The 21,268-nt window shown below is 45.1% G+C and overlaps 1 protein-coding gene across 5 annotated transcripts in view; it reads left to right on the top strand.

Annotated features, from left to right (window-relative positions):
- UXS1 (UDP-glucuronate decarboxylase 1) overlaps positions 1–21,268 on the top strand; it is a 95,956-nt gene that overhangs the window by 8,404 nt on the left and 66,284 nt on the right. For 2 of the 5 annotated variants that reach the window (XM_024241942.3, XM_063713243.1), the window contains exons 1-3: positions 6,726–6,819; positions 7,035–7,193; positions 20,581–20,608. In XM_024241942.3, coding sequence (XP_024097710.1) covers positions 7,097–7,193; positions 20,581–20,608 — 125 coding nt within the window. In that variant the 5' untranslated portion in view covers positions 6,726–6,819; positions 7,035–7,096. 5 annotated transcript variants of the gene reach the window in all.

The following is a 21,268-nucleotide window of genomic DNA, read 5'->3' as shown; positions in this document are numbered from 1 at the left end:
GTTGGCAGGGCTGAGCTTCCTCGGAAGGCTCCTCTGTGGCTCCAGGGTTTCTTGTCTTTTGCCTGCACTGCTCCAGCCTCTGCGGTGACAGGGCCTCCTCCTTTTCTGTCTGCTAAATCTCTCCTGGGTGTTTCTTATAAGAACATTTGTCACTAGATTTAGAGTCCAACTGGATAATCCGGGATGATCTTTTTGTCTTGAGATTTTTAATTACAGCTAAAAAGACCTTTTTTCCAAGTAAGATAACAATCACAAATTCTAGGAATTGGGATGTGGACCTATTTTAGGGGCACCGTTAAACTCATGGTGATCTTTCTTTAATCGCTGTGGCCCCGTAGCTTCTTTTAGTCTTTGAGCACTTCCTTAATGTCTAGATGTTTCAGGCTCACCTTGTTCTTTTTCTGCCCCAAACCTGGAATCAGCCTTCTCTCCAAGGAGCCAGAATTGAACGGAACCATTGGCCACTTGCTTGGTGTCTAGAGAGTGGGAGAATTGGTTGGTAGCATGGAAAAAGCACACACACGTGGTGTCAGAAGTGTTCTGTAGGTAGAAACAGGGTTTAAGACTTGGACGTCTTTATTTTCAACAATTTTCCCATTTTCCACCATAGTTCCTAAGAAAATGGACAAGGTAAAGTAGTCAAGGTAAAGTGCTGAGTACCATGAGAGAAGTGAGATCTGAGACTTGGAGAGAACGGGATGCCCTTAAGACCTGGGGCATTGAGTTGGCATTTAGCAGAAGGATACAATTTGGGCAGTGGAGTTGAAGGTGAAAGTGATGGAATGAGCAGAGGCTGGAGTGGCACAATGCCAGGAGCAGGAGTCTTTGTGGCCCATAAAGGCAGAACGTGGAAGTCTGACCTGACATAAACTTGATTTAATGAGATGAGTAAGCCCTCCATAAGAATTTGTGCAGCATGAGAGAGATTTTGATGAACATGCCTGAAGTGTTCAGACATTAGGGCAGTGCAAAATATAATCAGTTTTGCATTTTGGGGTTGGCCAGTGTGGCCTGAAATGTGCTTTGTGGTATGCATGTCTCCTGAGCTGCCTACCTTTTGTAGATATGTGACTGGATTCTAGTCCTGGTATATGATATGTATGGTACTTCTGTACAGGCCAGTGCTGTGATCTGAATGTTTGTGTCCCCTGGAATTCATATGTTGGAACCTAATCCCTGAAGTGATGGCATTAAGAGGTGGGGTATTTGGGAGGTGATTAGGTCAGGAGGCAGAGCCCTCATGCATGGGATTAGTGTCTTTGTAACAGAGGCCCAAGGGAGTTCATTCCTTCCTTCCACCATGTGAGGATACAGCAAGAAGGCACCATCTGTGAATAGGAAGTGAGCCCTCACCGCCAGTGTCTTGATCTTGGACTCCCCAACCTTCAGAACTGTGAGAAACAAATTCCTGTTTATTATCTACCCACTATGTAATATATTTGTGATAGCAGCCTGAACATGGACTAAGACAGCTGAGAAGTCAAGAGCATGTCTGATGTGAAGTTGGAGAGCTTTCACAAATAGATGTTGAATAGGTGAGGCCAATTATCAGATTCTTCATGTGTACTGAACCCACATTAATGTCTACTGCAAATTTCTTTTCTTGCTTTTTGTCTTACAAATATGACAGGTCCTAGGAATTACCCAAAGGGTAAATGTGGGGAGGAGTAATTCAGGGTCAGCCCTTTTCTTTTTCTTTTTATACTTTTATTTTTTTCTGAGATGGAGTTTTGCTCTGTTGCCCAGGCTAGAATGCAGTGGTGCGATTTTGCCTCACTGCAACTTCTGCCTCCCGGGTTCCAGCGTTTCTCCTGCCTCAGCCTCCTGAGTAGCTGGGATTACAAACGTGCGCTACCACGCCCGGCTAATTTTTGTATTTTTAGTAGAGATGAGGTTTCACCATGTTGGCTAGGCTGGTCTCGAACTCCCGACCTCAGGTGATCCACTCACCTCGGCCTCCCAAAGTGCTGGGATTAGAGGTGTGAGTCACTGTGCCTGGCCGGATCATCCCTTTTCTGAATAAAGTGGTCTCACCCTGATTCAGCTCACCCTATCACGTGGTGGAAGCTTTCTTTTTTTTTTTTTTTTTTTTGAGACGGAGTCTCGCTCTGTCGCCCAGGCTGGAGTGCAGTGGCGTCATCTCGTCTCACTGCAAGCTCCGCCTCCCGGGTTCACGCCATTCTCCTGCCTCAGCCTCCCGAGTAGCTGGGACTACAGGCGCCCGCCACCACGCCCGGCTAATTTTTTTTGTATTTTTAGTAGAGACGGGGTTTCACTGTGTTACCCAGGATGGTCTCGATCTCCTGACCTCGTGATCCGCCCGTCTCGGCCTCCCAAAGTGCTGGGATTATAGGCGTGAGAGCTTTCTAACCTTCTGTTTCAATTTGTTTTTCCACTTGTAAAATGAAAATACTCTGGTCTCTTTTGCCTTGCAGGTAAAAATAATTTGTTTTAAATACTGTGAGGAGTTGAAGGGATTTCTCTAAAGAGATGATAGCTTCACTTGATGAGCCTCAAGGGAAAAAAGGTGTGGGTGTGTGTTGTAAAGTAACCTGCAACACGGAGGGACTCCTTCCAGGCAGGAAGGGCAGTGACGGCCAGCAAGTGGGAACTTCTCATCTCAGGGGGGCTGAGGGTTTCCTCATCACCCTGCATTTAGAAGGGCCAAGAGTGAATTTGGAGTTAATCCATCAGTTTCTTTTTGGTTAAGCTTTTTAGAGTTGCTGTAACCAAAATAAATAAGTGAAGTAAAGCAACAGCAGAAAACATTTGAACTTCAAAGCAGTCTTTTTCAGAGGGAGTCTGGATGTGCTGGAAAAGGAAAACAATTTTGTTAGGGTGGTGAGATCTTGGAATGTTATTCTTAGTATCTTTGAATATTTTTATAGTATTTTTAGAAATTGAAAGCAAAGCATGCTGGTTCTAAGTTAGAATTTGGTTGACGTATATACTGGGGGTGACCTTGCGTTTTTTTTTTTTAAAAAAAAAAAAAAAAAAAGACTTGAGCAGGCAGCTGGGTTTTATCAGCAACAGAACATTGGTGGTGTAGGATGGCTTGGTTGTAACCAAGGGAAAGAACCAAGTTATTCTGACACTCATCAAAGGGGCTAGTGATGGCTCTGGTGGAAATGGCCATTAGCTGTGAATAATGGATCCTCATAAACAGGGTTTCTCAGCAAAACTCATACATTGCCAAATCAGGATCTTTTTCTTTTTTTCCTTTTGGTTTCTTTTGCTGTTCTGTGGAATTTAATTCTGATTCCCTGCTCCCTTACCCCAGTGCATCCTAATTATTTAAAAAACAGAATTTCTATCCTAGAAATTCTATCTCTATTCAATGAGAGGACCCCACTATCCCAACGGAGGCGCTCTCTGCCCTCCTTAGGCTTCACCTTGCCTGCGTTCCCACCCCACCCCCACCCCCACCCACCAGTGTAGATGCTGAAATGCAGCCCTCACTTTGGGCAGGAGAAGCAGCACCCGACTATCCTGCAGTGAGGTGTGAAGAGGGGAGATGTTCTCTCCATTTCATAGATGGGGAAATTGAGGCACGGAGAATGAGCCCAGAGCACTGACAACCCTCTGGGTTGGGGCGCAGCTGTGGTGGCTGAGGATTGTGCCCGTGGGTGCTGTGGTTTGGAGGTGGTCATCCTAGATCCCTCTCTCACCTTTCCCTCTCTGCCCTTTTTGAACACAAAATGAAAAGACTTGCTTAAAACCATTATTAAAACTTTTTAAACTCCCATTTGAAAATTACAAAAACAAGGTGCTCAATGTGGAAAAGCTAGAGAATGAAGTGCAAAGAAGAGAAAAATCCCAGACCTCATAATTTCTGCATATTAAATTGCCTTCCCATCCGGAAATAACACCTAGCTTTTCTTTACCAGGCTTGTTCAAGCCACTGCCCGCGGGCTGCATGTGGCCCAGTACAAATTCATAAACTTTCTTAAAACGTTATGAGTTTTGTTTTGCTTTTTTTGCTTTTCAGCTATTGTTAGTGTTATATGTGGCCCAAGACAATTATTTTTCCAGTGTGGCCCAGGGATTCCAAAAGACTGGACACCCATACTTTAGACAGACCTTTGTTTTGGCCCTCAGGAAAGTTTTGTAATTTCTTTCTTTAGTGAAGTGTATTTCCATCAAGTTTCTCTTTAGCATTCATTCTACATCAAGATCAAGTATCAAATATATTACTAACAAAACTTTTTAACAGTAAGCAATAAAATGAACCCTGAAGTCATAAATCCATCTTTTAAAAAAATTTCTCCTTTGCCTTTTGCATTAATCCTTAAGTTGTATACATTTTTCCCATCTTGTTCTTAACTTTTAGAAAGTGCCCTACTTTCTGAAAGAAATAATAGAGCTTTACATGTTACATCAGATCCTAGCATTAGCACTCCTGGGTTTCTTAGATCATAGTAGTTCCTCCTAAAAGTCGTGGTGAGAAGTCTGAATTTACTTTTTCTTCTTAACTAGTATGGATTTTTTTTTTAATTAATTTATTTTTTTTTGAGACGGAGTCTCACTCTGTAGCCCAAGCTGGAGTGCAGTGGCGCCATATCGGCTCACTGCAACCTGCCCTCAAGTGATTCTGGTGCCTCAGTCTCCTGAGTAGGAGACTATAGGCGCACGCCACCATGCCTGGCTAGTTTTTTGTATTTTAGTTGAGACAGGGTTTCACCGTGTTGCCCAGGGTGGTCTCGAACTCATGAGCTCAGGTGATCTGCCCGCCTTGACCTCTCAAAGTGCTGGGATTACAGGTGTGAGCCACCACGCCCCACTTGCCCCAGCTTTCTTTGCCTTAGGCATTCTAAAAATAGATTCATTAACGGTTATTCTCAAACCTAATCTGTGGTGCTCGCTGGAGCCTGCTGAGAAGGGAGCATGTGCCGGGAGCTGGGGCCTGTTAGCAGTTTTCAGAGAGGCAGCCGCACTCAGTGGTGAGGTTCCAGAGCCCCGCCCTGAGCCAGGGACGTGATTGGCAGCGGGGAAGAAGAGTACAGGGCTGCTGAGGGATGTGCCTGTAAGGATGAGGGCCCTGATGCTTAGCCTCACTGGTGACAGGTGTGGGAGGGATGAAACTCCAGTGACCTCTCCGCAGCCCACCCTGTGGGATGCCCCCATGAGCTAGGAGGGATTCCCTCCCCTTGGTTTCCCTCTTTTTCTTTAATGTATCTGTTCGTTCCATCAGAAAACTAAGGCGATTCATTCATTTGGTAACCTTAGGGGAAGTATATTTCATTTTCCATTGTTATTGTTTGAGGTAAAATATTGTCACATTTCCTTAGGTGGAGCCTACATCTCTTTAAGTAGAAAAAGGCAAAAGAAATAGCATGGCAACATTTTCTACCATGCCACACCAGGCATCATTGATATTTGCGAAGTTGGTAGGAGAGGAGGAAGGAGAGTCCACTTCTTTGTTGTCTGTAGTAATTTGCAGGATCAAAGTCCATTTTTGCTTTCTGGAGTTCAGAAGTGGTCTGGAATTTTTCTATTTCTTTCTCCCTATTCTCCCCAAATTTGATGGTATCCTCTGGTATTTCAGATGAAGAGATGTTTTGTGCTTGTTAAATGGTGACACTGGACTAGAACCTCGAGTGAAATGTGTGAGTGCAACATGTTTCCAAGTTTATTGGTGTCCTGCTTCCAATGACAGAAAGTACTTGATTTTCTCAGATGGAGATGTGCAGATAGTGTATCTTATTTCCAGCTGTAAGAATTAGTCACATAATTGTTACTGAAATACTTATTGCAGAGCTTTCTCTCTGTAGTATTTTTGCGGCCAAATCCTAAGTTGAGGTGGAGAACCTGGGAAGGTACTTGGTGGTTAAGGGTGGTTTATAATTTGGATAGTGAGATACAAGGGTCATTGATATTTTACATATCTTTCTGGGGCTTAGTTTTAATTCATAATTTTAACAATCAAACAGTCTGGAAGTATATGGAAAGCATCGCTCCCTTCCAGCTAATCCTGTTCACCTTCCCGTGGGTTACTGGTTGTTTCCTTTGCATTGTACCATTTGTAGAATGTCTTAGGTGCTTTTAAAATGTGAATGGTTTTATGCCCTTGATTTTTCTGTGCTTTGCTTTTTTACTTTATATGTGGAGGAAATCTTTCTTTTTTGAGATGGAGTCTCGCTCTGTCGCCTAGGCTGGAGTGCAGTGGTGTGATCTCGGCTCACTGCAATCTCTGCCTTCTGGGTTCAAGTGATTCTTCTGCCTCAGCCTCCGGAGTAGCTGGGATTACAGGTGCACACCACCATGTCCAGCTAATTTTGTTATTTTTTTTTAGTAGAGATGGGGTTTCACCATGTTGGCCAGGCTGGTCTGGAACTCCTGACCTTGTGATCTGCCTGCCTCAGCCTCCCAAAGTGCTGGGATTACAGGCATGAGCCACTGCGCCTGGCCGTGGAGGAAATCTTTCAACACAGAGATCTACCTCATGAATCTATGGTTGCACAGAACTCATTGGTAGATTTATATCATAGTGTCTTCTCATGTAAACAAAAAGAAGGCTTTGTATGAGTGGGGACTTCTAGTGGAAAATCCTGTTCCTTCAAACTGTTGTTCTTACAGCCTTCTTGAATAAGAGTGAAACCCTTAAGGATAGAATGCAATATTTAGAATTTTAAAGCTTTACCTTCAAGCCTGTCTTGGGATTTGAAGGTCAGTCATGTTAAAGTTCTCATTCTAATCTTCATTTCCTCTGTAATGTTGAACTTGCAGAGTAAAGCAGAGAATGAATCGGACAGGGACCTTGTCCTCATCGTGAAGGTGGAGACAGGAGCAGGCGGAAGACTCTGGTGATACAAAGAAAGGGTCTGGATGGGCATCTGAGAGGGGGTGAGGCCGCACAGGGTCGGGAAAGATGACAGAGCCAGAGAGCGGAGAGCCGGAGAAGTGCAGGGCAGGGCCTTTGTGGAGAGGGTCAGGGGAAGGGCCAGGGTTTGAAGTCAGAGCAAGAGCGGGGGTTCAGGGTGGGGTAGGGGAGACTGTGGAGGCCTCATCACAAAGCCTTTGGGCATCCTGTCCAGGAACATGGGCAGGGAGCCCTGGGACTGGCCTTGATTTGGAGAGGCTGCCTCGCCTGTGCCTGATGCACGATGGAGCCACAGAGGGAGACTGGGCACCCTCAGGAGGAGGAGAGAGCCAGACACCAGTGACCATGCAGGGCTTTGCTGCACAGAGCAAAGGTAACATGAAGCCCTCCTCCCAAGCTGTGCCTCGTCCAGCCCACAGGGACCTGGTGCTGAGCGAGCTTTATCAACACCGCCCTGCTGTCCGTTAGAGAAAAGGCCCATTAATGATCAGACGCTGATTATTTCTTGGTCAGGAAGTACGAATGTGATAGAAGAAGCTGGAAGGCATTCTGTGGTTCAGGAAGGCTGGGGGGCACTGGGTGTGCTCAGAACTACACTGCCCAGCTTGCCGCAGGTGATGGAGGAGTGGACATAGGGCGGGGGAAAGGGGGCTGGGGGTGGGGGCCAGTGCCAGGCATCCACTAGAGTGGGGCAGGGTGTGCCCCATGGGCCCTACTCCACGTGGAATGTTGTAAAAGAGATTGTGGAGCTGCTATATACACACACACACACTCTAACATATACAAACACACACACATACACACACGTACATGTACATATACACATATATATACACACACACTTGTATATATATACACACACATACATATATACATACACATACTTTTTGCCTTGTCCTTTTACATTGTTTATTTCTGTTGTTATAAAGAACATAATATAGTGGTTCATACACATATATGTGGGGTGCATGCTCAACACTGATAATTGGAAGCGGGTGACCAGATTATTCTGGAGAACTCGGAAATCTTGAGCAGGAAAAGGACAAAGACTTTTTGGACAAACCATGTAAAGAAGGGTGAAGTGCCACATGGGGATGGCATAGACAGAAGGGCCCAGAAGGAGGTGGCCTGGTGATGCAGTGGCGAGGGCCCCCACGCGGTGGGCACAGAGATGGGGGACACATGGAAGAACACATTGTCAGCATCTGCCAACCACAATGGAAGAGCAGTGAAGAGGGAGAAGGGGCATCTAGAATTTAGTAGTGCCTGCGAAGGAGGAGGTGTGTGCAGAGGAGTTCTTCTGGCATTTGACTCTGTTCTTTGTCTTACTAAAATGTGGAATGTCCTGAGAGGAACTGAGCAAGTGAGAACACAGGTGGGTGTCCAGAGCAGAGGGTCTTAGATTTGGGTCACATCAGCATCACCTGGAACCTTGCTAAGGCCAGATGGCCAGGCCACACCCTAGAGTTTCTGCTTTGAGAGCTGTCCTACCCCAGGCTGCAGTAACAAAATACCACAGATGGGGTGGCTTATGAACAACAGAAATTTATTTCCCACAGTTCTGGAGGCTGGGAAGTCCAAGATGAAGACCCCAGCAGATTCAGTATCTGGTCAGGGCCCAATTCCTGCTTCATAGATGGCGCCTTCTCGCAGTGTCCTCACATGGCAAAGGGGTGAGGGAGCTCTTCGGGGTCCCTCTTAAGAGGGCACTGACCCCATTCATGAGAGCTCTGCTTTCCCAACCCAGTTACCACCCACAGTCCTCACCTCCGAGTGCCAGTATATTGGGGGTTAGGATTTCAACATGTGAATTTTAAGGAGACACAAATATTCAGACAGGATCCCTGCATGGGACCTGAGAATCCATATTACCAGCAAGTTCTTAGATGAGGCTGCTGGTACAGTTCAGGAACACACTTTGCATAGCTCTGGTCTAAACAAGCATTTGTGCTGTTCTTCATTAGAGGGTTCCCTGTGGAAGTGTTTCTTTTATCCAGGCTTTTAAAACAGAGTAGTAAATTTCCTTGAGATACTTAAGTAAATGGTTTTGAATTTCTGGCTCTTTTGACTTACAAGTTTATAGGCTTTTAATTTATCATTTAATTTACAATTTGGGGAATTTTGCATTATACTTTGAAAACCATGATATTGCCCTACCTGGACTAGACAGACCAACTTAGCATCCTCTATAGACTTAAAAAAGGTGTTCAAAAGTTTCTTCTTGTGATTTGCAGAAATTAAAGTAATACAAAAATATAGGAAGGTCCTATTACCTGGTGTCCCCAGACTTCTAAAATAAACAAATACATGAATAGCTTTAAAAATGCATGTAGCTAGGCCTGGCTTGGTGGCTCATGCCTACAATCCCATCACTTTGGGAGGCCGAGAAAGGCGGATCACCTGAGGTCTGGAATTCAAGACCAGCCTGGCCAACATGGAGAAATCCCATCTCTACTAAAAATACAAAAATTAGCCAGGTGTGGTAGCAGGCACCTGTAATCCTAGCTACTCAGGAGGCTGAGACAGGAGAATCGCTTGAACCTGGGTGGCGAAGGTTACAGTGAGCAAAGATCATGCCACTTCATTCCAGCGTGGGTGACAGAGTGAGACTCCATCTCAAAAAAAAAAAAAAAAATGCGTGTAGCTTTAAAAAGCAAAAACATTGACCCTGCTGTGTGTATTATCCTCTAAGTTGTCCTTTTTACTTAACATTGGCATTTTATGTGCAGAAAGTTTTAAAAGGTGCAGATATCATCTACAAAACCCATACTTTTAACCACCCTTTAAAAAAAGTGACATCTTGGGGCAAAATTTTTTCCCCTGGGCATATTGGTAGGATTTTATTAGGTAAGCCTATGGGAAGGTGTGCATCACAAACAAGGGTTTTATAGCCCTATTTCAGAGCCTGCCAGCTGGGGTTGCAGAGAGCTGCTCTTTTGCCTGCTTCTGGAGGCAACAAATTGGAGTTCTAGTTTCCTGGAGGGCTCAGAGCAGGGCGAGGACCACAGGGAGGTCTGATAAGCAAGCGCCCTCTGCTTTAGGCGTGGAGCATGCCGGTTGCTAGAGCCTGCTCAGGCACCCCAGATTGCCTTTTTATTTGGGCCACTTTTCATCCTGTGTAACCGCTTAGGATGAGCACAGGCCTGGAAGGCTGAGGGCGGCGGCAGAGTGCTTCTTTAGTCTGGGCATGCTCCAGGGTTTAGGGCTAAGGCTCCTTCAGGTTCAGGAGTAGGCATGGCTTCCCGTTCAGCAACTGCCACTCTTCGGTCTATCATGATGCCTGACCTTTGAGCACCTCATTCTTTTGGTGAGAACTAGCAACTGCGAAGCCCCCTCTCCCCAGGGACACATGCCCCTTTCTTATTCGGAGAATTAAACACAGAGCATTATCTTCTAATTTGAACCTTCTGGTCAGCTTAAGCAAAACTTTGAATGCTTTTCTTCTTAGAAGGATGATGCATATTCTTATCTGCTTTAAGCAAACATTTCAGTTGTGCCACCTCAGGGTTTATCCAAGGAAAGTTGAAGATTTGCCCTTTTCCAGAGTGCTAGGATGATTGGGATTCTTCAGAGGTGAGTAAGGATGCATCTTTCCTATGTACACTTGTTTTCTTCAGATGGGAGGTGGGAGGACTACAGCCAGGTGGGGAGCAGCCTGGGTTGGGGGTATAGGGATCAGAATTTTCCGAGGACTGCAGACTTGGCCCTTGCCTTCTACCCAGGCGGACCAGTCTCTATGCAAAGCAGTGCCTTAGACTGGAGGAGGGCACAGATAACACTTGGTAGGGCATGCTGTGGGTGAGGAGGGATTTAGCCCTATATTTGGCTTGATTTGAGGTCTGTGACCTGGGCATACGAGCATCAATAGATAAAAGGTGGTGACAGGTCTGGCACTGTTTTGGTTGTGGTTATGTTTCACTGATTAACCAACCGCTTTAAAACATAGTGGCAGAAAACAGTTACCGTTGTATTTATACCCATGGGTTTGGTGGGTCAGGAATTTGAGATGGGGATGGCTCTTCTTTGTTTCATGATGCTTGGGACCACACCCAGGTTAGAGCATCCACTTGCAGGCGGCTTATTCACTGGCAGGTCTGGACCTTGAGGACAGACTCAAGCTTGGCTGTTAGAGTGCCCCAGGTAACCTGCCCGGCCTCGGGTGGTCAGACTTCATGCATGGTGGTTCAGGGCTCTGAGACCAAGTGTCTCAGCAAATGTGGCAGAAGCACTGGCCATCTGTGACCATCTAAAGTCATCATATAGTGTATCTTCTGCCCTTCCCTGTGGTCCAAGCAGCTCTAGACCCCCAGACTTAAAAGAAGGACACAGAGACACTTCTCCTGTCCCCCCATGCAAGGTGTGCCAGATAATTTTTGGACAGGTTTTAAAAGTGTCACTTTGGAGTCTTCCTTTGGGTATAAAGGCTCCATGTAGCTTTGCTGCAAGCACTTGGCAGAGAAACTGTTTTACAACTCAGATGAAGCTTTTCGATACAGCTCACATGTTCAGAAAAGCTTGAGAGGAACAGCAAACAGTCCAGCATTGGAATGCATGCAGCAGCAGCATTCTGGAACTTTCTCTGCCAATAATACTTTCAGTGTGCTCAAGGTGCCCTCTGTTTGTACAAGATTTCCATTTTGAATGTCTCTGTAAATTAAAGTGTTCCTGCTCTGAGCACTGGAAGGTTGGAAATCGCTATTCGTTCTCCTGAAATGGGGGGCATCTTTCACATTCTAGGAGGCTTTGCTCCCCCACTGAGGATTTCATGGAGGTTGATGTCACTCAGTTTTTGTTTGAGCATGTGCCACGTGGCATTGAGGATGGGGGATTAGCTTAGAGGATGTGTTTGGAAATGAACAAGATGCGTTTCTTCCATGCATATGGGAAGGAATCTGGAGCCCTTGACAGGTCATGCAGGCCTTGGACTGAGGCCTCACTTTTGGAAGGGTGGCCCAGGGATGGGTGGGCGCTATCTGTGTGTCCTCAAGCAAGTCACCGGCTACCTCTTGGGGCCTGTCTTCCACTGTGGGATGTTGGTGATACCATGACTTTGTGATTAGAACCAACATAATAGGCCCACATGGAGTAGGTGCTCAGTAAGCAGCAGTGATGCTGGCATTGCCACTCTTACTGGGCATGTGCCTTGGTTCTGTTACTAGGCCCTCCCCAGGTCTGTGGCCTCTCACTGTGTGCGTCCCACACAGGCCCTGGGTTGCACCTCTGGCTGGTGCGGGCCTTCAAGCCCCAGGCCTCAGGTTCTATTTGCCTGTGAGACATCTTCATGTGGGTTGCTACAGGATGCCCTGAGCTAAGCATGTGCTTATCTCATACAGTCCTCCCCTGCCCCAACTATCTGCCTCTGGTGCTCTTATCTTGTGACATTATTGTCCTCACCCTCAGGACCTGTGGGCTCTGCCCTCTGCATTATTTACTCTCTGTTCACCTCCTCCCTCGCCCATTTGTCTCTCATACCGCTGCTTCCAGATTTGCTCAGACTACAGCACCTCACTGTCTCTTCATGCTCTGAACAGCTGTTCACTGCCTGCTGTCCGGAGCCCAGCTTTCTTGGAATAATATAAAAGGGAACACAGTGGTGCCCATATTTGGTTCATGAACAGAATTTCCTGGGGCTTGTTATGAAAACAACCATCCTGCCCATCTTGACCTTGCTGCTGCATCTTCCCCTCCCCAGAGGCCTCTGCTGGCATTGCCATCCCGCCCCTGCCCCCCCAATCCTCTTCCTCCACCAGAATCTCCTTCTCCGTCCGGGAGTCGTCCCACTTATGAGTATGTGGCCCACAGGCATCTTCATGCTACTCCCCAGGACTCAGGTGACTGCAGCCTTTACTTCTCCAGGGTGCATTATATATAGGTGGCTGCTGGCCATTTTCCTTCAAGGACAAGAACTCCCTGGACTGGAATCACCTTAGTCATTCTGGTATCCCTTAGAGCAGAGGTCAGCAAACTGTGGCCCATGGGCCATATCCAGCCCGCTGCTAGTTTTTGTAAGACCCAAGAGCTAGAAAGTTTTAATAATTTTTAAATGATTGAAAAAAGTCAAAAAGAATACTAGTTCACAGCACCTGAAAATTATATAAAATGCACATTTCTGTGTCCTTCAATAAAGTTGTGTGGGAGCACAGCCATGCTTTTACAAATTATCTTCGGCTGTGTTCACTCTCCAGTGGTAGAGTTGAATAGCTGGGACAGAGATGTCCCACAAAACTGCAATATTTGCTATTCTGGCTCTTTTAATAGAGTTTTGTGGGTTTTTAATTTTTTTTTTGAGACAGAGTCTCACTTTGTTACCTGGGCTGGGGTGCAGCGGTGTAATTATGGCTCACTGCAGCCTCAACCTCCTGGGCTCAAGCGATTCTCCCACCTCAGCTTCCTGAGTAGCTGGGACCACAGGTGTGTGCCACCATGCCCAGCTAATTTTTGTATTTTTTTGTAGAGACAGGATTTCACCATGTTACTCATGCTGGTCTCAAACTCCTGGGCTAAAGCAGTCCACACTCCCAAAGTGCTGGGATTACAGGCGTCAGCCACCACACCCAGCCTACAGTTTTCTAACTTCTGCCCTAGAGTAGCAATTCCCAGTCATTTGGGGGAGCTTTTTAGTCAGGCCTTCAGCAAATATTTAGGGAGCACATACTGTGTTCGTCTGTCTCAGTACCCTAGATAACAGCACTGAACAAAACAAAATTGTTGCTGCTGTGGAGCTTACATTTTTTTATTGGGCGCAAACAGGCAATAAACATAGATATAGATAAATAGGTGTATTAGCTGGTGATAAGTGCTGTGAAGAAAAAGAAAGGCTAAGTGGGCTGTTGGGGGTTGGGTGCTATCACAAATAGATTGGTCAGAAGACCTCTTTTATAAGGTAACTTTTGAGCTGAGACCTTGGATGAACTGAGGGAGGAAGGGAGGGAGGGGGAAAGGTGAAGAGGCAGTTGGGAGAAGTGTAAGTGCAAAGGCCCTGAGGCAGGCAGGTGTGGCAAGTCTGAGGAATGACGAGGCAGATGGCCGGAGCCTGGACTCTGAACATTCAGAGAGATGGGCAATAGGTCGTGGCAGCAGGTCCCCAGATCCCTTAGGGTAGAGGTCCTCCTCCCTCGCCAGGGGTCACAGTCACCTGGGGTACTTAAAAAAATACAGCTGCTGGGAGGCCTCTGTAGAGATTCTGATTCAGCAGGTCTGAAGTACAGACCGGTGGCCTGGAAGGTCCTAGATTTTATCGGTTGAGATGGGAGAATCAGATCCACACTGCTCCACCCCCAGCCCCATCTCCGTCAGCATTGGGGCCTGCGGAGCCCTTGCAATGCTAAAAGGCAGTGTGGATTAGGAACCTTGGCTACTGGACCTCACACATTGCTTGGCTCCTAGAAGATACTCAAATAAGTATTTAAATTTTTAAAAAGAGACCTGCATTTGCCCTGTGACTGATGGCCTCTGTTACTGTTATTTTGGGGCATGCCTTTCTCTGTGCATGGTTCGGTCTAGAGGCCTAGGTCTCAATAAAGAGGTAAGTCCTCCAGCATCTAGCCAGTGGTGGCTGCTCCACCTTTTATTGCAGGAATGGAGGCACGCTGTTTCCCGTAGTCTGAGGTGGACCCCCCGCCCAAACTGCTTGTCACCCAGCCAGGCCTTTGGGAAGGGTTCTCCACGCCCTCTCGGGGGATCCTCCCCATACATGCTGCATTTCCATCACAGACCCCACGTCGCCTCTGGACAGTAAAGCAATGTGTTCAGGGTCTTAACTTGTGCATCCGCAAGCGCTGAGTTTGTTGAATGAATGGGGGGTGGATGAGCAGGGAAGGATTTTAGGAAACATTGGAAGGAAGGCAAAGCCTGCGTGAGGACCCCGCAGCCAGGGGCTGCCTGATTTCACTGAGCATCCAACAGGCTGCTTTATAGGATGTCATACTATAAAGAAGGGCGTGCCTTACATACAGTGTTACATAGATAACGTAGGGTAGGAGAGCAGTCTCCCTAAATCACACTTTCTTCCTGTGACTTTGTGTAAAAGTACATATGCTTTCCAGTTTGAAATAATGATCGGAATGACTGAGAAAAGCATGCTAAAGCATACTGTAGCCATTTAAAATGGACAGGTATAAAATGGAAATGGTGATTTTGCCTGATCCAGCCTTGTAACATTACTTGAAATAGGGCCATTGAAATTGCTACCCAGATCTGGATTTCTGGTGAAGAATCTGTACTTTCTGTGTGGCCTGGCATTCAGGGACTCAGGCTATATCCCTATTCTAAAACAAATGTGCCTCTTAAAATCCCGGGCATTTATGGATTCTGAATTGGTGGTTTTTCATTTGTTCGGGGTCTTGAATTCATTGGAGGACCTTTGAGACCTGTGAACACACAATTTCACATGTGCTTTCACATGAGACTCCCCTCTAGTCTCCCTGAAACCCATTCAGGGATCCATGGAGACCCACAGACTTCAGATTGGAAGACTGTGTTCTAAAAGGATTGATCTCATGATAGTTGATGACTATTTAAGAAATCAAGTTAGACTCAGATTATGAAAGTGTTGGGTTAGCGTTTTAATTTTTTCTTTGTTGGAAAAGGACACTCATTTTAATCATATCCCTTAAAAAACTCAATTTTTCACTCTAAATGAAAATTTTTATGCGTTAGATTTTCTTGAACTGGGTTTCCTGCATAGCTTGAAGTCTGGATACCAACATAATGAGAACTATGAAGCTGATATGCCTCAGTTTACATACAAAGTAGTTTTTAAATTTATATTAAAAATTAAAATATCTTGAAAGCTGTGTAAAGGCATTCAGTTATAAGCCCTTTGTCAATAACTGAATAATTATCTTTCTTAAAATACTTACTTAATATTGATTCCTGGTACTATATAAATGGGTTTAATTCAGTTCAAATGTTTGTAGAGTGCATCTATTAGTAATGCCCAGCTATCTGTTTGAAGCACCGTAAGGTGGGTGAAAATAACTCAAGCAGGTTGCAAAAACTTAAAAGCAGTATTAATTTAAAGTAATGTTTAACTTTTAAGGTCTATGCCCTGCAACCTTCCAGGCTACTCTACACAAAACTACACAAAACTAAGGCTTCATAATTGTTGGAAATTGCTTGTGTCTTTCCCTTTGGAATCTGTGCAGCAACCTGGGGGTTTGTCCTGCTTTGCTGTGTGTGTGTGTGTCTGTTCTTTGGTCTGGGCTGGGTATTGAATTCTGTCTCAAGCAAAGCAGGTAGAGCTTTTGATAATTTGAAAGGAGGCCAGAACACTTGACATAAAAACATTGTAAAGATTAATTGATTATAGCACGTCTGAAGATAAAAAGTAATAAGCAAGGGATAAATGTAAGAAAAGGGAAAAATTACTTGGCATGCATTCAACTAATTTTAGTGCTTGGACCATGTATGCCTGGTGTAAATATGAAAACACCTCATCTTGCAGTGAGACCCACCTGTAAGGTACCAATTAGAACAAAACATGTAGCAGGCCTTGGCCACACAGCAGGGCCACCAGTGTCTCCTGGAGCAGGAGGGAAGGTTGAAGATGCTTTCTGGAGAATCAAATGCTCAGATGAGTCTTGGAGGTACAGGTGCCCAGGACACTACCTGTAGACGAGCTGAAGGGTTAGGGACAGCAAGTGGTTTAGGGAGGGTGGAGAGTCACATGCAGGGGGCTGCTTGCAGGTGCCTGCTCTGGAGGTCTGAGTGGCGAAGCGTGGAGGTCTGAGTGGGGAAAGAAGGGATTCATGAAGCCTCCTTTGCAGCATGAATCAGGAGGTGCAGCTGGGGAGGAGACGGCACGTCTCCAGGTGCATCTCCAGCCTCCAGGGGCAGTGGAAGAGGTCTGAGACACAGAAGTGGATCTGGTCTATATCTGCTTACATCCATTCTTATCCATTTATGAAGGGTGGTAAAGCTTTGGCTGTGGCTTGGGCATCATTCCCCAGGGCTGATCCTGGGAAGCATGGGTGTCACCTGCTTCCCCAGGAAGAGATGATTAAGGAGAACCAGTGGGCAAGGGGAAAGGGCTCAGGACATCATGGTCAAGGAAACAGAAGGTGTCTGGGATGGGTGGCAGCCTTCACTGCTGTGAAATGGACTGAGGATAGAAGGATTGAGAGATTTCTGTGAAATCAACTTTTTTTCTTTTTTCTGAGACAGGGTCTCACTTTCGTCACCCAGGCTGGAGTAGTGGCACTATCTCAGCTCACTGCAGCCTCAACCTCCTGGGCTCAAGCGATCTTTCTGCTTCTGCCCCCGCCATGTAGCTGGGACTGAAGGCACAGGCCACCACCCCTGGCTAATTTTTTGAGATGGGATTTTCACCAGTTTGCACAGGCTGGCCTCAAACTCCAGAGCTCAAGTGATTTGCCTGCCTTGGCCTCCCAAAGTATTAGGATTACAGGCATGAGCCACCGCACCAGCCTGAAATCAACATTTTAAAGTGACTTGAAAAAAGGTTTGAAAGAAAAAACTGAAAAAGCAAATAACCATTTAATGCTTTGAAAAGTCTGCCAAAAGGTGCTACCCACCCAGAAGGCAATAAGAGAATGGATGCTTCCATAGCATGGAATACTTATTCTCAGTAAAGCAGCTTAATCCTGTAGCCAAAATGAGACAGTATACTTATTTGAGATATATAGCACAGTAAAGAAAAGCGCACATGGGTTGGGCAACTGGTGGCTCACAGGTGATCTTTGTGGACTCCGGTGGCAGCAGTGCGTGGTGTCTGAGCTGAGGGCTGACCCAAGTGTTCACCAGGTATCTAGAAAGAGGCAAGAACAGGACAACAAGGACATAGAGTTTAGTAAGGGTTAAAATCTCTTCCCTCCTTTTTTAAAAGTAAGTAAACTTTTTTAAAAGTAAGTAAACACTTAACCACAAGGAAAATTAAACAGTTACTCCTGTCACCATTTAAACTCAGTATTTTGGAAATTTCAGTCTTTTTTTCCCAATGCATTTTATAGAAGTGAGAGTCACACTGTATATATATTTTTTCGTCTGGTACTGTCATAACTGCATCATGTTACAGTGTAGTTCCATGGTCATATTTAATGGCTTTCTGATTTCATCACATGGCTGTATGACAATTTATACAGCAATTCTCTAATTATGGGATATTTTGGCTTATTCTTTTTTTGTGTGTGTGATTATAAATAAGGCCATGACATTGGTGAGGACACTTTTCCTGTATGTTTACTGATTTCCTGAGAGTAAGATAAAAGCAAAATCACATGGTTCAAAGGTATAAGTGTTACAGGAAAGGGGTCCCAATCCAGACCCCAAGAGAGGGTTCTTGGATCTTGCACAAGAAAGAATTCAGGGCGAGTCCTTAAAGTGAAAGCAAGTTTCTTAAGAAAATGAAGGATTAAAAGAATGGCTACTCTATAGAGAGGGCAGTTCTGAGGGCTGCTGATTGCCCATTTTTATGGTTATTTCTTGATGATATGCTAAGCCAGGGGTGGATTATTCACACCTCCTCTTTTTAGACCATATAGGTAACTTCCTGACGTTGCCATGGCATTTGTAAACTGTCATGGCGCTGATAAGAGTGTAGCAGCGAGGATGGCCAGAGGTCACTCTTGTGGCCATCTTGGTTTTGGTGGGTTTTAGTCAGCTTCTTTACTGCAACCTATTTTATCAGCAAGGTCTTTATGACCTGTATCTTTTTTTTTTTCTTGAGACGGAGTTTTGTTCTTGTTGCCCAGGCTGGAGTGCAATGGCGCGGTCTCAGCCCACTGTAACCTCCATTTCCAGGGCTCAAGTGATTCTCCTGCCTCAGCCTCCCAAGTAGCTGGGATTACAGGCATGCGCCACCACGCCCAGCTAATTTTGTATTTTTAGTAGAGATGGGGTTTCACCATGTTGGTTAGGCTGGTCTTGAACTCTTGACCTCAGGTGATCTGCCTACCTCTGCCTCCCAAAGTGCTGGGATTACAGGTGTGAGCCACAGTGCCCGGCCCATGACCTGTATCTTATGCTGTCTTCCTGTCTCATCCTGTGACTTATAATGCCTTAACAGTCTGGGAATGCAGCCCAGTAGGTCTCAGCCTCGCTTTACCCAGCTACTGTTCAAGATGGAGTTACTCTGGTTCCAATGCCTCTGACATAAGCAGTTTCTTTTTTTAATGAATAATGAATCTAGTTAATAGCTTTATTTTAATTTCTCCCATTTCCCTGCTTTCTTGCCACTTTTATTTATTTGGTCATATATTGCTGTCTTTTTTTTAAACCAAGTTTCCTCCTCTCTTTGAAGAGAGATGTGCTTCTATGGAATTAGCAACATTCCCCTTCTTGAGAGTGGGAATTTCTTGTGGGGGTGTAGTTTGGATACTGAATCCTATTTGATGAGTAGCTATTAAACTCCTGCTACACACAAGAGGATGGCAATGGGAAGATGCCTGGGGTTATGAGATCCTAACCTCAGGGCCTTCCCAAGCTCACAAAGTTAACCACCCCAGACAGGGAGGACGTTTGTGTTTAATCTCTCTGTTCTTCCTCAGCACCTGGAAGCAACTAAATGCACCTGGCACTTAGAAGGCCTTCAGTATCTGCTGAGCGGCCAAACAAGGGCCAAATAGGAGTGTGTACAAAATATTAGGACCGCCTATGCTCAGGAAAGGCTTCCGTAGAAAGAATCCTGCTCAGTAACTTAAAGTGAGTGCTCATGGTCCAGTATTACGTTTTAAAGTCATCTGTTGTTGATTCAGGGCTGACTTATACACATTTACTGAAGGCCAGCTGTATACAGGCCCAGGAGAGCCTGCCTACCAGGTGCCTAGAGTTATAGAAGGGAGATGTAGTAAGTGCTGAGAAAGGATGGCACTCCCGTTGGAGTTAAGCCACACTGTAGGCCACTGTTTAACCTCTCTGGGTTTGCTTTCATCATCATTACAAGGGAGAGGTTAGACTGGACCATAGGACTTCTTTCAGACATGTGATTATTTGATTTTTGTGACTAGCTCTTCCTCAAACAAAGGTTGAGAACATACTGTTTATCAAAACACATGCATCCTTAGCTAGGTGTGGTGGCGCATGCCTGCAGTCCCACTTACTCAGGAGGCTGAGGCGGGAGGATCGCTAGAGACCAGACTGGATAATAAAGGGAGATCTGTCACTTGGAAAAAAAAAAAAAAAAAAAGCTTCACATGCACTCTCCAACTCCAGGCCCCAAAAGAGGTATTCCAAAACTGCGGGGATAGACAGAAAAGAAAAACAGCTCAGAGCAGTGTGAGCCATGTGAGGTATGCAAAATTTATCAGGCCAGAGAGTCATGAGCACGGAACTAAAGTCATGCCCTGCCATGCCCAGGGCCGGTTCTTTAAAGGCATTTTGTTTCTGCCCAGCTGTCTCACCCAATTATCTTTTTCCTGGGATTTTTGATACAAAAAACAATATATGGCCAATCAGTAGCTTATGTTATTTTAATGTAAATTCTTGATAACTTAGAAACTGCCTCTTCCTTTAAAAGCCCACTTGTCACTGCTGCTGATGGGAGCATATATTCAGGGCAACTTGAATCGATGTTCCTGGGTTGCAGTTCTCAAACTTGGCCGGAATAAACTCTACAATCCTGTTTTTACTTATTTTATAGTAAGATTTAATTGTTTTGAAAACAAAGTATGCATTTTGTTGTCTTCATAAGTTAATTTTCTTTGTAAAATTTAAAATATTGGTTAAAATTTAAGATTCCATCCATTGGAATCCCTGAAAGTTGTGGACTTAAACATTGACTTCTTTTTTTCTTTCTCTTACAGCTGTTTGGGGCAACTTCGTTAATATGAGGTAATTGTTTTTAATTACTTGGGTACTGTGGTTGGATTTTATAGACACATTTCAGTTGGTACATATATACCATGGATGTCATGGGTTAATTGAAAAATATTTTTAAAACAAAACTGGGTTCTTGCTATTCACGTATCTGAGCTGTTTCTTTTCTCCTATGGGTATTCTCAAGGAATGCAGCTGATTTTAACAATTACCAAGTAAGGCCCACAAGTAAAACAATGGTCGGCCACCCCTCCCTTCCCTCCTTGTGTAGATAATAAAGGGTTGACCCTAGCTTATGTAAATTGTATTTCTGGGTGGATTGAGCAAGAACACTGAGGGGCTTTTGCAAAGCCTTTTGAGAAGGAAGCTGTCTTCGGGAAGCCATGGCTGGCCCATGACCTCGGGGCCAGCTAGTGGATATCAATGCAGAGACCACCTATTTAGTCCAGCATTAGGCCTGTAATGCATCCTGTGTGCTTCTTCATAGGGCAGGAGGCACACTTGTAAAAATAAAACTCTTGTGTTATCTCTTTACCAAATAAAAAAAAATAGCCTTAAAAAAATCAGCAAAAAGAAATAAGCATTTATTGTAAAAACAATTTGGTACTGTTAATAGTTTTCCATGTAAAGGAAAATTTGCTCCACTTAGTTATGTTGTGAGAATCACTATTGTGA

Source organism: Pongo abelii, chromosome 12 (genome assembly GCF_028885655.2).
Source record: "Pongo abelii isolate AG06213 chromosome 12, NHGRI_mPonAbe1-v2.0_pri, whole genome shotgun sequence".
Classification (NCBI taxonomy): Eukaryota; Metazoa; Chordata; class Mammalia; order Primates; family Hominidae; genus Pongo; species Pongo abelii.
Note: the sequence above shows the minus strand (reverse complement) of the source record. Positions and strands in the feature narration are given on the sequence as shown.